The sequence below is a fragment of the Tiliqua scincoides genome, chromosome 6, assembly GCF_035046505.1.
Source record: "Tiliqua scincoides isolate rTilSci1 chromosome 6, rTilSci1.hap2, whole genome shotgun sequence".
Taxonomy (NCBI): Eukaryota; Metazoa; Chordata; class Lepidosauria; order Squamata; family Scincidae; genus Tiliqua; species Tiliqua scincoides.
The window spans coordinates 11348783-11364053 of record NC_089826.1 but is presented as its reverse complement, the minus strand read 5'-3'; the positions used below and the strand labels follow the sequence as shown (position 1 = coordinate 11364053).

General features: G+C 41.1%; 1 protein-coding gene across 1 annotated transcript in view; it reads left to right on the top strand.

Annotated features, from left to right (window-relative positions):
- WDFY3 (WD repeat and FYVE domain containing 3) overlaps positions 1 to 15271 on the top strand; it is a 117937-nt gene that overhangs the window by 61690 nt on the left and 40976 nt on the right. The window contains exons 26-34 of the mRNA XM_066631605.1: positions 698 to 792; positions 1163 to 1283; positions 3473 to 3690; positions 5699 to 5934; positions 7870 to 8004; positions 10836 to 11015; positions 12295 to 12528; positions 13358 to 13457; positions 14619 to 14779. Of these exons, the coding sequence (XP_066487702.1) occupies positions 698 to 792; positions 1163 to 1283; positions 3473 to 3690; positions 5699 to 5934; positions 7870 to 8004; positions 10836 to 11015; positions 12295 to 12528; positions 13358 to 13457; positions 14619 to 14779 (1480 nt within the window). The remainder of the gene's footprint in view (positions 1 to 697; positions 793 to 1162; positions 1284 to 3472; positions 3691 to 5698; positions 5935 to 7869; positions 8005 to 10835; positions 11016 to 12294; positions 12529 to 13357; positions 13458 to 14618; positions 14780 to 15271) is intronic.

Genomic DNA, 15271 nt, shown 5'->3' with positions numbered 1-15271 from the left:
TTTATGTTATTTCCTTCTGATTAGTCCTTATTTCTTAAAAAGGTACTCCTTGAGATGGGATTGTTTGGGCATAAAGGCATCTAGAGAATATAAATATTTGTCATATGATTTTGTCATGATTGCTTGTATATTGTGTAATGTACTAATCTTTGGGCAATGACTGCAATCTTTAAACCTTTCTGACTTCATTTCGTATCACTTTGGAGGTGATCTTAACTTTCTGTTCCAGAGCACCTTGTGCATAGTGTCTTCACCTGTGTGTAGTGTGATGGATAACCTGATGTCAGATGTGTTTGGTTGCTGTATGTTTGTTTATTTATTAATACATTTTTACCCTGCCTTTCTCCCCAACAAGTGACATCCGAGGGACTTACATATGTAATAAAATGCAGTAAAAACAGCAAAAATACAATAAATTAACCCTGTTTTGCCCAGTCCATGGGTGAACTCATTTGATCCGTGTCGCGTATATGCAACGTTGGGCAGAAATGGCTTAAGCAGCATAAAATATCACCAGTGCAATAACAAATTAATTACAAGATCAAAACATAGGACTGAGTTAGATGCTGCAAGCTTTTTTAAAAGATTACCTCTTAGTATTATTTTTATTCTGCAGCTGATGCTCATTAATGACAAATTAAACTCCATCTGTCACACAAAGTGCATTCCATTTTTTCTTCCTCTTGTATCCACCAAGGTTTGGACAGTTCATCTCTTCTACTTTGCCTACGTTTGCAGTCTGTGAGAAATTTGTAGTCATGGAGATGAACAATGAAGAAAAACTTGACAATGGTAAGTCGTTCCTGGCTCCTGAAAAATAGTGGAAGAGAAGGAGTCACTTGAGGCATGTTTTTTTCATTACCATGGATATTGTATTCTAATTTTCAGTACTGTTGTGCCTGACTTTATTATAATAATGCTGTTTGCTTTAAAGCAGTCTTTTTTTGAATTTTCTTTTTCCTATCTTCTATGGTGCCAGTTTCATAATTCCTAGTTGGGAGCCTAGTTTGTGAAGCTCAAACAAGTTGTCTTAGTCATAAAAGCAGAAAAAATATAAATCAGCTAGAGGGGTGTGTGTGTGTATGTGTGTTAGAAATGATTATTTTAGAAAATAGAATGAACATTTAATTCCAAAAATTAACTAGACCTGTGCATTTTTCAGGAACAGAAGATGACTTTGGAGGTCTTGTTTCTGCAAATCTTATTCTTCTGAGGAACAGACTCCTGGACATCCTGCTTAAACTGATGTACACATCTAAAGAGAAAACCAGTGTCAACTTGCAGTGAGTAACCTAAATTTTTTGGTGGGAATGTGGCTGTGGCAAGAACCCAGAGCTCGTTAATGCAGCTTGGAGGCAGGCTGTGCAGCATGGCCTTTCCCAGTTTGAAGAGACACTTGGCCAACAGACTGAGGCAAAGAGGCAAAGAAGGAAGGCCCATAGCCAGGGAGACAGACCAGGGAGAGACTGCACTTGCTCCCAGTGTGGAAGGGATTGTCACTCCCGAATCGGCCTTTTCAGCCACACTAGATGCTGTTCCAGAACCACCATTCAGACCACGATACCATAGTCTTTCGAGACTGAAGGTTGCCAACAACTGTCAACCAGTGTGCCATGGCACCTTGGTGTGCCATGAATTGTTCACAAGTGTGCTGTAGGAGTCTGGGGAAGGGTCATTTATTAGTAGGGTAATTGGAGGATGTGAGCCCCCAGTGCTTTATGCCCCTCCCCTTTTCTTGCGTTCTACAACTTCATAAGAGTTTTTGACAATTAATAAGGCAACATGGTGTGCTTTAAGTGTCAAAAAACAGATGGTGTTCCTTGTCAATTTTATCGCTCATGTCAGTGTGCCGTGAGATGAAAAAGGTTGAAAATCGTTTCATTAATGGATAAAAAAGAGACTTGATTGACCTCTGCTTGTCAGTTCTGTGATGTGGCTTTGGCTGCTTCAGCAAATTAGGGTACCCTTAGCAAACTGTGTTCTGTATGGATGACCCCTGAAAGAGACACCTGGCTGCCATTACGCAAAGCCTTTAGGCACGGAGGTGGTTTTGGGGGTCAGCAATAGGCCTTTCTGAAGATTCTGGGTCCTTAACAGCTGCCCAGTGATTCCTACTCCAGCTCTGCAAAAAATCCTTGTACAGGCGTGCATCACTTAACCTTCCACTTAACAAAAGACCACATATACTCAAAGCACTACAAAAAGGCAGTTAGATCTCCCATAGTCTGCAGCAGAGTGTCTGTTTGCAGAAAAAGAGGCAATGCAAAGAGGAGGCAATCAGTCTCCAGTAACCTATGCAGCCAGCGAGTGTGGGGCAGGGAGTGTCTGTTAACACAACAGAGGCACTAGATTGGGCTGAATGTTTGCTTAATGAACAAACCACATAACAAATTGTCCTTCCTTGCCAGTGCTCTGCTTCAGTGAGGGGGAGGATTTAAATAGTAGTGAAATTCTAGTCATGCAAACTACTGGTGGTGCTATTATAGAGCAATTACAAGCATTTGAATAGTTATTGATTTGCTTTGCTTGGGCAGGAGGTCTGGTCTAGAGGGTAGAGCCTCAGTTTGCCTGAAGATAACATCCGCAGGTCGCCAGTTTGAGGCCACCAGCACCGTGCAACCTTGAAGCAGCTGACAAGCTGAGCCGAGTTATTCCATCTGCTCTGAGCGTGTGAGGATGGAGGCCAGAATGTAAAACCAGATCAGAAAGAAACATCTGAAATGTTGTGGTTCTTGAAAGATAGAACCTTCTTTCAATTGTAAAAAATCCCTATGGGTATTTAAATAGCCTGCCTATGTAAACTGCCTTGAATAAAGTCTGAGGAGAAATCTGACGGCCAAGAAAGGCGGTATATAAATACCTGTATTATTTTATTATTTAAGTTAGCTGCCCCATCTAAGAGTTTCAAATGGGCAGGAATATGTAAACTTTCCAATTACTATTGATCTTAGCTATCCTGATCCTGGCCTACCAAAAGCCAGTTTGTGTGAAGGCAACATTAATTTCAGAAGATACCTAAGCTTGAGTTTCAAAGTTGAATTCCAAAGCTGAAAGTCATGCACTACTTCCAAGTTCACCCTTGCATGGCTCATTGGTGCATGGTGTTCCATGTGTCTCCTGCGCATCCCCTCTGGAGGTGAGAGGAGCTCCACACCACTCCCCTCCAGAGGGTTTTCTGAGCCTAGCAAAGGCCACACACATCCTTCCACAGCCTCTGCTGGGCTCAGACTGAGCTTGGAGGGTGAAAAACACAACTTCTGGTTTTCACGGAGAAACTTCCCTGGGCACTAGGAGGCCCAGGGAAGCCACTGGGGTGGATGGACATGTGCAGCCTCTGCTGGGCTCAGAGGACCTTCCAGGGGCAAGGGCATTCCCCGTTATCCTTTAGGGTCTACCTGTTTTGATTGACTGTGGGCCAACAGTGGATGATATTCAGAAGTACTCCAGTTATAATTTTCTTTTCCTTGCTTAGGGCTTGCGAAGAGCTGATCCGGACCCTTGGGTTTGACTGGGTTATGCTGTTTATGGAAGAGCACCTGCACCCTACCACAGTGACTGCAGCCATGAGGATTCTGGTAGTCTTGTTGAGCAACTCAGCTGTTCTCATCAAGTTTAAGGAAGGCCTCAGTGGCAGCGGCTGGCTCGACCAGACAGATTCTGTTTTGACTAATAAGATTGGAACAGTGCTTGGTATGACTCTTTAATGTGTTATCCTAACTTCTGTACCTGTTTGATCTTAATGTTGCACAATGAAGACAAAAATCAATCTGGTACTTGCAGAGTCAGTTTCAGTGTAATACAGGGCCTCCCTCATTATCCACAGGGGTTGCATTCTAGGACCCCCTGCAGATAATGAAATACACAAGTTTCAGGGCCCTGTAATCTTCTGGTGGATGACTCTGAAGGCCTTTTAAAACATCACTTCCGGCTTTTATGAAAAACCACAAGTGACCTAAAGCCTACCAGAGGCCTCAGAAGGCATTTGAAGGACCAGGGAGTTCACACATGACCTACTCATCTCTCAGAACATCTTCGCCTCCAGAGCACAGCTCCCCTCGCCTCTGGAGTCCAGGTGGGTCTGACCCGTGGGTTTGTGGACCTGTGGATATTGGAATCTGCGGGTCCCAAATCCACAGATAACGCAGGCCCACCTGCAATTTACAGTCTTGTGAGGGTTTCTGAAAAGATTTTCTAGGGATGAGCATGCAGCATTTTGGCCATGTGGGTTATTCTGTGGAATATTTGTACATCAGTTCAATTGATGGAGAGAAGGGGATAGAAACGTCCCATTTCACCACTGCAACTCTAGTCCAAAAACAGCTCTGTGTGTGTGTGTGTGTGTGTGTGTGTGTGTGTGTGTGATGTTTTAATTCTGTTTTTTAATGACTTGTAAGCCACCTTGACTTGTCATGGCAAGAAAGGAGGGGTATGAATGCTTTCAATTATAACCACTCAAAGACTTCTATATAAGAATCTTGTTTATCAGAGATTGCAGGAAGAGGGCACCGGACAAAAACTTTCACACTATCATGAGAATGTGGGAGAAAACAGTTTGGAATTTAGGTGAAATTGGTTTCAGGTAATATGGTGTAGCTCTTTGAAAAGTCGAACACTGTTTATTTTTAAAGAAATAAGCCACAGAGAATTTGAAACCAAGCCTTTTTTTGTTACCAAATACGTTTTTGTATTATACAGGCAACTTCTTTTACATGTACTTAAAAGAATGATTTTTCAAAATTTTTCTTTAAATTCTATGATAGAGTATTGAAAGACAGACAATGTCATTCCTTTCATTGAGCTTACACAGGAGATTCTCCCAGTGGATTGTGCCTAGTCTTGGTGAAGGATCAAACACACAACTTGACATTAAATCATTGTATCTCCAGGCCCTCATTTTGGCAGAGTATATTGTACATTAAAGTCTTTCTGCACAATCCCAGATCATTTAGGCACCAGGAAAACAAAATCCAGCCTTATACTGCAATTTGATTAGTATATTTATGATCTATAATTTTTCTCGGTCTTGATTATAACTGATTTTCGGTCTTGCTTTTCTAATGGAATCGAAAAGGCATTAAAAATAACAAGGATTAGTCTGATAGTCTTATGTATGATAGTGAAATGATAGATATTCAAGTTACGGTATGGAACTTCAGATTCTCCATCTTTCCTTTTTGGTCAAACAAAACCTTTCCCTCTTTTTTTTTTTTCTCTCTGTTGTGTTTTTTTGGGAGGGGGAGGGACACTATTCTATTGGGATCATTTCAGATTATTATGAAAACAGAGGAACGTCGTATAGGCTAGTGTTTCAGGATTGTATTGATGATGATGATGATGATGATAAACTTTATTTCTATCCCGCCCTTCTCCCCAAAGGGACCCAGATGTATCACTCTACCTTTTTAACTATACATTAATGGCACCAGCAGAAAAACAATAACTTTGTAGCTATGCATCACAGTGTAACTGAAACCAGAGTTACCAGTGGCTAAACTTGCAGTTCAGAGGCTAGCACCAGATCACATCAAAATATTCAAGGTGTTTCTAAAGGTATTTTCAACAGTGATTCAGTATAATTGAGGAGTATGCGGTGCATTGATCCTAATCTGGAGTGATAATGAGAACGCTTCATTCCATTGTGGTGGTGCTTATAAATTGGACTTAACATTTTTTTTTGTGGGCTGCTTCTCTTCCTCAGGCTTTAACGTTGGCAGGAGTGCTGGTGGCAGATCGACTCTCAGGGAAATTAACCGGGACGCTTGTCATTTTCCGGGTTTTCCAGTTCTTCAGTCATTTCTTCCTAAGCACACTAATGTTCCTGCACTCTATTTCCTCCTCATGGCACTTTTTCTGCAGCAACCAGTCACTGAACTGCCTGAAAATCTGCAGGTCAGTGCACCTGTCATCAGCAGCCGATGTAATCAGGGTGGCCAGGTAGGAATTATCTAGTAAGATGTCAATTTTATTGTGATGCTGGAAAAGAAAATGTTTCAGAGCCAACTATGGCCTCATATATTTCAGCTCTGCATTGAGGGGTGCAAAGTGTAATGAAGAATGCCCCATCCGGAAGGAATGTGCGTTTGCAGCCACTTTCTGTTTCACTTAGTTTCTTAATTGTTTTAAAAAATATAGTCCTTCATGGAATGTGGTATAAAACAGGGCTCTCCAAACCCCAGCCTGCAAGCTGGATCCAGGTTTTGGAAGAAGGCCCCCCCCCCCCCCCGTGAGTGGCACTTACTGTTCCATTGTGGCATTGCTTATTTTTCAACCTAATCACAGCACAGGGACTCTGGGCAGTCGTGTCTGTCCTGACATCCTGCTGCACAGCCTGCGGTGATGCTGGGCAGTAGACCTGACTGCCCAGAGTGCCCCTGTGCAGTGATTGGGTTGAAAAATAAGCTGTACTGCACCACTCAGTGGGAGGGGGGGGGGTTTCCAGACACAGAGGTCTCCATTTTGTAAATTGCTGGTATAACAGAAGATGTAGCCTTTGTCTCAGATTCTTCTGCCTTTCTGGAGTTCCATAGAACTCAGAGTTGTGACACAGCATGACAGTGATGATGAATGTTCTTTCGAAGTCTGTTTCATGAGATTTCACATACTTTTTATACTTTGATATATAGCAATTATGGGCAGCACTTTAAAGATTACTTGCTAAGTTTTGTAAAAATTGCTTATATTTTGTAATTTGATAGTTCCTTTTTGTTCTTCAGTGGGACTGTTGCTGAATGGGGAGGGGGTTGGACCCTAACTAAACAGACAGGCAAAATGTGACACAGTTCTTAGGCATAGGGACATCTTATTAAATTCTGTTCCATCTGAATTTTTGAGCATGTTATGCTGCATTATGCTTGCCTAGAGGCTTTAGTGCTCGCATGCCCTTCATCATCACTGGCATGACCTGGGGTGAAGAAGGAACTTTCACAACCTTCATAAATGATAATCTCACTACATTCCGTAGGAAAGTCAGCTCCCAGATCTATGGGATGTATTCCACATATTATGTTTTTTGGACATATTATTCCACAGAATCCTCTTCTGTGGGTTTGTCTGTCTAGTTGTCCATCTAGTATTTAGCACCTACAACACGCCTAGTACTGGGGCGTGAAACCAAAATAACAGAACCTGCTGATATCAACATACAACAAGTCTGTAATGTTTCCTTTGGACTTTGGACAGTGTTGCGCTTCTTGGGAAAATCTTTGACTTATCAGGCAATGGTCTTTGAACAGTAAAAGATTACAGGCTCTCACCAATGGATGGTTGGCCTAGCCAACTACAATTCCTGCTTAGTCCCTCTTGTTCATTTGAGGATGCATTGGCAGGTTTGCTCTTAAGCACTAAATGGGAAGCTCCTGGAGACTTGACCCCTTTCTTTCCCCCTTGCAAAACAAAGTGCACTGTGGGAAAATATTTCCCCTGCTGCTGCTGCTGTTCTCCATGTAGACCCTTATGTGAACAGTTATTTCTCGTTTTTCCTTGGTGTTCAGGCTAAATGTGTATGTGGTTTCTTTACTAGTGATCAAATTTGACAGAGGCCATTTCATGTTTAAACTATTGCACTGTTCTTATTGTATCCTTAAGTGCTTAATAAATAATTAGTGCAGGCTGAGTGCCATGAGGCTTTCAGACAACTGATGGAGTGAATGAGTTTGCCTAATCACAACTACTGCCACCAGATTGATCTGTACAGGTGCAACCAAGGCCAAAATACCAAGCACTTGAGTTGCATGCTTTGCAATGTAGCGATGCATGACATATCAGTAAACGCACACACCGCTAGCAAAGTGATGCAAGAAAATGGATTGTGTGCTTACTGTTGTTTGTTTTTTTTATCTCCCCTCTTCCCCATTTTTCTTCATTCAATAGTTTGACTTGGACTCAATTTGGACATTCATATTTGGTGTTCCTGCATCAAGTGGCACTGTGGTTTCCTCAATTCACAACATTTGCACAGAAGCTGCATTTTTATTACTGGGAATGCTCAGGAGCATGCTGAATTCAGTAAGTATGAAGTTCCTTTGGGGTACAGGTGGCACCTCGGTATCTGCGAACGATTTGTTCTCGGACCTTCTGTGGATACTGGAAACCGCAGATAACCAAATCAGTGGTTTCTACGCTTTTAAACCCTCTGAAGGCAACTGGAGCTGTGCTCTGGTCACTTCTGGAGGGCTTTCTATAGCCTAGAGGCAAAAAACAACAACAACAACAACCCATGACTTCTGGTTTCCTGGGGAAGCCCTCCCCTGAGCCTCAGAATGCCTTAAAAGGCATCAAAATTTCACTTCCGGTTTCCCTTGGGGAAATCAGAAGTTGGTTTTTTTGGTTGGGGGGGAGGCCTCAGAAGGTCCTCCAGAAGCAATTGAAACACAGCTCTGGTTGCCTTTGGTGAGTTCAGGTTGAGCCAAGTCTGGCCCAGCGTGGGTCCGAGGTACCTGAGTTGAGCCAGATCCATGGATATAAAATCCGTGGATAGACTCAACCTGTATTTATTTACAATTAGAAATTGGGTTATTTATACTACAGGCAGAACCTCTTTATCTGTGAATTTGGCATTCATACATTTACCCCACCATCAATGCCAAATCCCTGGATTGCTGCCCCTGCAGACCTCCCAGATGTGACTGGAACCTCATTCTGGTCACATCTGGGAGCTTTTCTGAGCCTCGGAGAGGCCGCACACCACCTGTGGTTATCTCAATACCATGCAAGAATACAACCCTAAAATGTATCACTCAAACTGAATTATTGCAAACACATTGAATTTGAAGTCAAGATTTGTTGTATTAATCTGGTGTAGGGATCAAATTTATCCCAATAAAATTATTAAACACCTGGGGATTATTTTAATCACGAGACCATCTGCAAGTAAAAAATTAGCCCTTTATTGAGAACTATCCTTTTTCAAGAAAACAATATAGCGCACATTTGTCACACGACAGTGTACACGTAGTGTAAGATTCAGAAGCCATAAGTAATATCCAGTTACAGTCAGCAAATCAACTAGCCTTGCTTATAATGTGAGTTGCTAGGATGTTCCTGCAGGATCTGCAGTGCTTCTCTTCAACCTCTTAGCTAAATGTTTGTATTGTTATGGGCTGTTTCTAAAGATCCCTGAGGGCAGCCTTCAAAGAAAACTGTTGCAAAGGTCTTTTGATTGAGAGGCACAATAAAGTTTTGCCATCTGCAGAGGCTGGTGGTTTGTTGCAAAATTGGCAGAGACAATAGGGGTAGAAGAACCCCAAAAACCAGTTTAAAAAGGATTTCTCATGAACTTTGCAGATGCTGAAATATCAGGTTTGTTGGGCCAGAAGGGAAGATTCTAACTAGGAAAAGGTTTAAAAATTCAGTTTGTTTTAGTAAGTCTGAGGGTACAATGATTCCTATTACCATTTGTTGTGACACTAACAGCACTGTCCTACATGTCTGCCCAGAAGTAAGTTCCACTGAGTTCAGGTAAATCTGTGTAAGAGCACAGAAAACTGGAAAAAAATTATCTATTTTGTACCTGTATTTATCTACCCTTTGTACTCTTTACTCATAAGATGTGGAAGTAACAAGTTCTGGTCTAAGCATCTGAAAAATGATTTTAAAAATTAAATGCACACTTACTATTTTTTTTGCACACTTTTTTGCACACTTACTATTACTCCCAACACATGCATTTTTCAGTTACTCTAAAAGGGATGCAAGTGAACCCCAAAGCTATAAAAATCTAAACAACAATTATTACGTTTCACCTGAGGGTGGAAGGAAGGAAAGTGGCAGGACTGTGGAACTCCTTGCCACAGGATGTGGTGATGACATCTGCCCTGGATGCCTTTAAAGGGGAATTGGACAGTTTTATGGAGGAAAAGTTCATCACAGGTTACAAGTTGGGATGGGTATGTGCATGTGATTAGTCTGTGGAACTCCTGGCCACAGGATGTAGTGATGGTTCCTGGCCTGGATGTCTTGAAAAGGGGGTTTCTGGATGTCTTGAAAAGGTAAGAGACAGTTTTCTGGAGGAAGAGCACATCACAGGTTACAAGAAGTGATGAGTATGAGCAACCTCCTAATTTTAGAAGTGGGGTACCTCAGAATGCCAGATGCAAGGGAGGACACCAGGAGGCAGGTTTCTTGTAATCTAGTGTGGTCCCTGAGGCATCTAGTGGGCCACTGTGAGATACAGGAAACTGGACTAGATGGGTCTTTGGTCTGAACCAATGGGGTTCTTCTTATGTTCTTACCCCAGCAATCTTTTCAGAGATAATGTTTTGTTAAATTTCATATATTTGCAATAGTCTCTCACTTTGCATCAATTATAATAAACTTTGTATTGAGAGAAGCTGCGAATATTGACAGGTAGAAAGTTCTTACCCTTCATTTAAAAAAACCTTGTTGCCTTTCTCGCATGAAAATAATACAGCTTTTTTTGACACAGAGGTACACTTCTGAGCCGGTATCAGTATGATAGAATGATAATGGATAAGGAGCTGGTTTTTGTAAGTGAGAGAACCCAATCAATCTTCACCAGGTAGCCTTGAGCAAGTCACTTCAGTTTTTTTCTGCCTAACCTACCGGACAGAGGGATTAATAGGAAGAGTGAGAGCAAATTTAAAGCAGTTTACCAGAAAGCAGCTTAGAAATGAATGAGAAATGCTATCTTCAGTTAATTTCTTTAGTATAGAGATGCAGACCACCTGCTGTATTTAATAAATAATAATAATAAAATTTTATTTTTATCCCGCCCTTCTCCCCAAAAAGGGACCATATTTAAAAATGTATCAAGTTGTTTTCTATATTACATTGTCTTTTAAATTAATACCTTGCCTAATTTTTCCCTGTCATCACAGCCTTGGCAGTCAGAGGAAGAGGGCTCTTGGCTTCGTGAATATCCGGTCACCTTGATGCAGTTCTTTCGCTACTTATATCACAATGTCCCTGATCTGGCTTCAATGTGGATGAGCCCAGAGTTTCTCTGTGCATTGGCAGCTACCGTTTTCCCTTTCAACATCCGGCCATACTCTGAAATGGTATGAGGCCCAAAAACAAATTGGTGTCTAGCTATTTTTTTTTTCAGTTCCTGTTTTTAGATGGAATTCTAGGATGGCTATTTAGGTAGATTGAAGTAGATGGGATATAAGTGAAGTATTCTGCAAGATCTAAACAGGAAAACATTACTGAGTGGTGTATCTACAAACAGTGGTGGTAGGTTTTTGTTGCAAGAAGTTCCATTTTGATGGACCATTGTTAGGGGCATGGTATAAGGCAGCTTCTTATGCTCATGTTTATGAGTTGGAGGAAAAGATGCTATTTATTATCAGTACTGTGGTGGTTCTTTGTAGTCTTTGTGTAATCCCATGTTATGCATCGGCGTTTGCACAAAGCCAAACTCAGGGCCCAATTCTATCCAACTTTCCAATGCTGATGCAGCTGTTCTAGTGATGGGGGTGCAGTCACAGAGTCCTCCTCAAGGTAACGGAATGCTCGTTCCTTTCCCTGGGGGCTACATTGCAGGTGCATTGATGCTAAAAAGTTGGATAAGATTGGACCCTCAGTCCAAGCCTATACCCAGACAGCTGGTGCTTCTGCTGGTCTGTTTGGGAGGCCTTAAACTTCTACTCATGCTTTGAGGAGTGGGCTGCATGCCTTTTTTCTCACTTTTCAACACACTGACATAACATTAGTCACTAGAAATTCTCAATATATATACTTAGACCATTTTTGATATTTTCCTTTTTATTGACTAGGGAATCTTATTCCTCATTTTTTCCTCCTTTTTTCAGTTCAGTGAGTTTTCTCCCATTTTCTTTCTGGAGGGTTTTCCTTCTTGTATCATGCATTTTTGGCACAGTGGATAGCCTCTAATGGTGCCACACATTTGGATACAAATTCCTAACCTCTGGTGGCCATAAGTATTACCTGATCTGTCTGGCAGAAGGAAATAAATGTTGATATCTGTTAACAGTGCCTCAAAGTCAAATGTAGATAAAGATTAAACATAGCAAACCTCAGGGGGCTGTAAAGATGGAGTGAGCACTTTGGAGAAATGGTAAGTATACAAAGGTGTGATGCAAATTTCTGTCCATTCTGAGTTTTTTTTTTTCAAAGTACTTTAGGGGATTTTAAAAACTTTTTGGTAGATTCCACCATACTAGTAATCGGTATTTGAGACTTCCTGAGAGTGATGCCTGAAAAATAGAACACTAAAGCAAGTAATTAATTTCAAATAGCTCTCTTTTCCTGCCTTGCCAAAGATAGGCTGAATTGCAGTAAATCCCTGAATTTGTATCTTTTTTTAAAAAAAAACAGGTTACAGATTTGGATGATGAAGTTGGATCTCCAGCAGAGGAATTTAAAGCATTTGCCTCTGACACAGGAATGAACCGGAGCCAATCAGAATATTGCAATGTTGGATCCAAGACCTACTTGACCAACCATCCCGCTAAGAAGTTTGTGTTTGACTTTATGCGTGTGCTGATCATTGACAACCTCTGCCTTACACCTGCTAGCAAACAGACTCCACTAATAGACCTTCTCTTGGAGGTATAGTTGGTATATATTCATTGTTCTTTAAAGATTGTAATGAATACTTCTCATTGTTAGGTGCTAGGTATTGATTTGCAAATGTCTGTTTTATGCTGCAGGAAAGACAAGGGAAAGAATCATCTTCTGTTTCCCTGCCTCCTTGTCTTTTGGAATCAGGAGGCCACTCAGATGACAGGGAGAGAGGCAGAGGCAGACATATGTAAAAATTACCTGAGGGCCCCTCTGTCTCTCTCCAGCTCCCTGTTTCTCGCCAGTTAGAGAACAACTTAAGAAGGAAACCAGAAAAGAGGGCGCACAAAAGTAGTGTCTGTCCTTGCTTGCTTACATAAGGCTCTACTTTTTTATTTTTCTGTTCCATTTTGTAATGGGAAGGGGTGAATGTTGGAATGTTGGTAGTCCTCTTGAGAGCACTACCTGTCACCTCCATTTAGAGTAGCCTGTCCATAAAACTGCAGTGGCATTGTAAACTACCGATGTTAGAAAACTTGTTCATAATTACTCATATGTTGATGCTCTGTGTAAGTTTTTTTTATCTGTAAGCCCGTAAAGGTGCTTTTTCATAGTCAATTTAGCAAGTAGATTACTTTTCCATTTTAGAAGGGAAATATAACATTAATAAGGAAATCTTTACATTTTCAATTCTGTCTAAGGACATATATTTATCGGTTTGGTATTAGCCACAGATGTTGTCAGTGGAGTGAGTTGTACATTCTTTTCCATTTGGGCAGCACAGTGCATGAAGTTATCCTAAAGTTGCAGAGATTCATGGTAACTTAGCTTTCATTCCCCTTTTCTGTTATCCATGTGTGTGTGTGTTCTTTTCCAGGCCTCTCCTGAGAGATCAACAAGAGCACAACAGAAAGAATTCCAGACTTACATTTTAGACAGTGTGATGGACCACTTGCTTGCAGCTGATGTTTTATTGGGTAATTGACATTCTGTGTTGTTCAACTTTTGATGCCTTTGCTTTGTTACCTTCAATGGCAGCTCTGTTCAGTTTCTAGGAATATGCAAATTAAATTCTATTTGGAGTGTAGACTTTCCATGACCGCTTTATCTAAGTTACATGCACTAAACTACTACATTGATTTGTTTTCTGGTTTTGGCTTGTTGAGACTTGAATGGGGTTAGATGGAACAAAGGGTGTGCATCAATTGTACCAATAAAAAAATTTCTATGAGGTTCAAGCCACTGTGTTCGCACAAACTTATGTTTGTTTGTAGTATTATGTTTCTCCTGGAAAATGATTCTACATTTTTCCTTTCCATACCAGCTTATTTAAATTATATTGTTATAAAAGGTTCATCTCCAAATATTATACACTATATCATATTTTTGTTTGAGTTAAGAATGTTTTGTTATGTTTCAGTCAAGTAAAAATAGTGTGTTGATACTCCTTTGGGCCCCAGTACTCCTTTGGCAAGGTTGACCCAGATTTTCTCAATGTGTGTGTCCAGGTTTTTGTTTGTTTTAAATTTTAACAGCAGAAGTCTCACGCGCTATGGATTATGTACCGGATATGTCCCTTCCTGGAGAAGACAAATCTGGCCACGGTCATTTATATTTTAGTAAAATCCTATTACAAGGAGTCACATTTGAAGTGTTCAGAAATTACATTTAGTTTGGAATGAAAGAACCATTTTACCTGGTGTTTGTGAACAGAACTTATAACTCCATTGCTGTTCCATTCTGGACTAACTGCTTATAGTTCCTTGTCCAATTCAAAATATCCTTTAAAGCGCTAAATGGTCTGCTTGACAGGTGGGCACATGAGATAGTACCTTCAGTTGGGGCACATAAACTTTGGCATGTTTTCTCTTGGAGGCCACTTTGGATAGTTCTCTGTTCCCTTTTCAGCACATAGCAAAGACTTGATTCTTTCAATAAGCCTTTGGACTTAATTCTGGCTGATTTTGTTGTTTGTGTTTGTAAGCGCACATGCACTATACTATTAACCACTGCACTAATTTTTTTTTACCTGGTTTTAACTTGTTGAAGACTCCCTTGAAGTCTGTTCAGCCAAAAGGCTCATTTGAAGTAGTTTCATTAATAAAAGCAGTAATCTTAGTATTGTCATTGTAATTTAGGTGAAGATGCATCTCTGCCTATTACAAGTGGAGGAAGCTACCAAGTGCTTGTAAACAATGTGTTCTACTTCACACAGCGTGTTGTGGATAAGCTCTGGCAAGGCATGTTCAACAAGGAGTCCAAGCTGCTTATTGATTTCATAATCCAGTTAATCGCACAGGTATGCATATTTTAAAAAGTATTGGTCTGTTCAATTTTGTACATATTTAAGATTACTCTAGGTCAGGGGTGTCCAAAGTTTTTGGCAGGAGGGCCACATCCTCTCTCTGACGCTGTGTCGGGGGCCGGGGGGAAAAAGAATTAATTTACATTTAAAATTTGAATAAATTTACCTAGATTTACGTAAATGAAGATATTAAAGATGAACTTACATGATTGAACGAAGGTCTTGCTATAGCTCAAGGCCTATAAAAGGCCTTGCACAAAGCAAGGCTGGCCTTTCCTTTGCTGCCGCTACTGCATCACAGACATGAAACAACAAGCGATGGAGGGAGCCCTCAACCCACAGCTCACACGAGAGGTCAAACAGTCGCCCTCACGCTGAGAGCAGTTGCGTCGGGCCAGCGTGGGCTCCAACAAATCTCTGGAGGGCCAGAGGCTCATTAGAGACTGGGGGCTCCCTGAGGGCCGCATTGAGAGGTCTCGAGAGCCG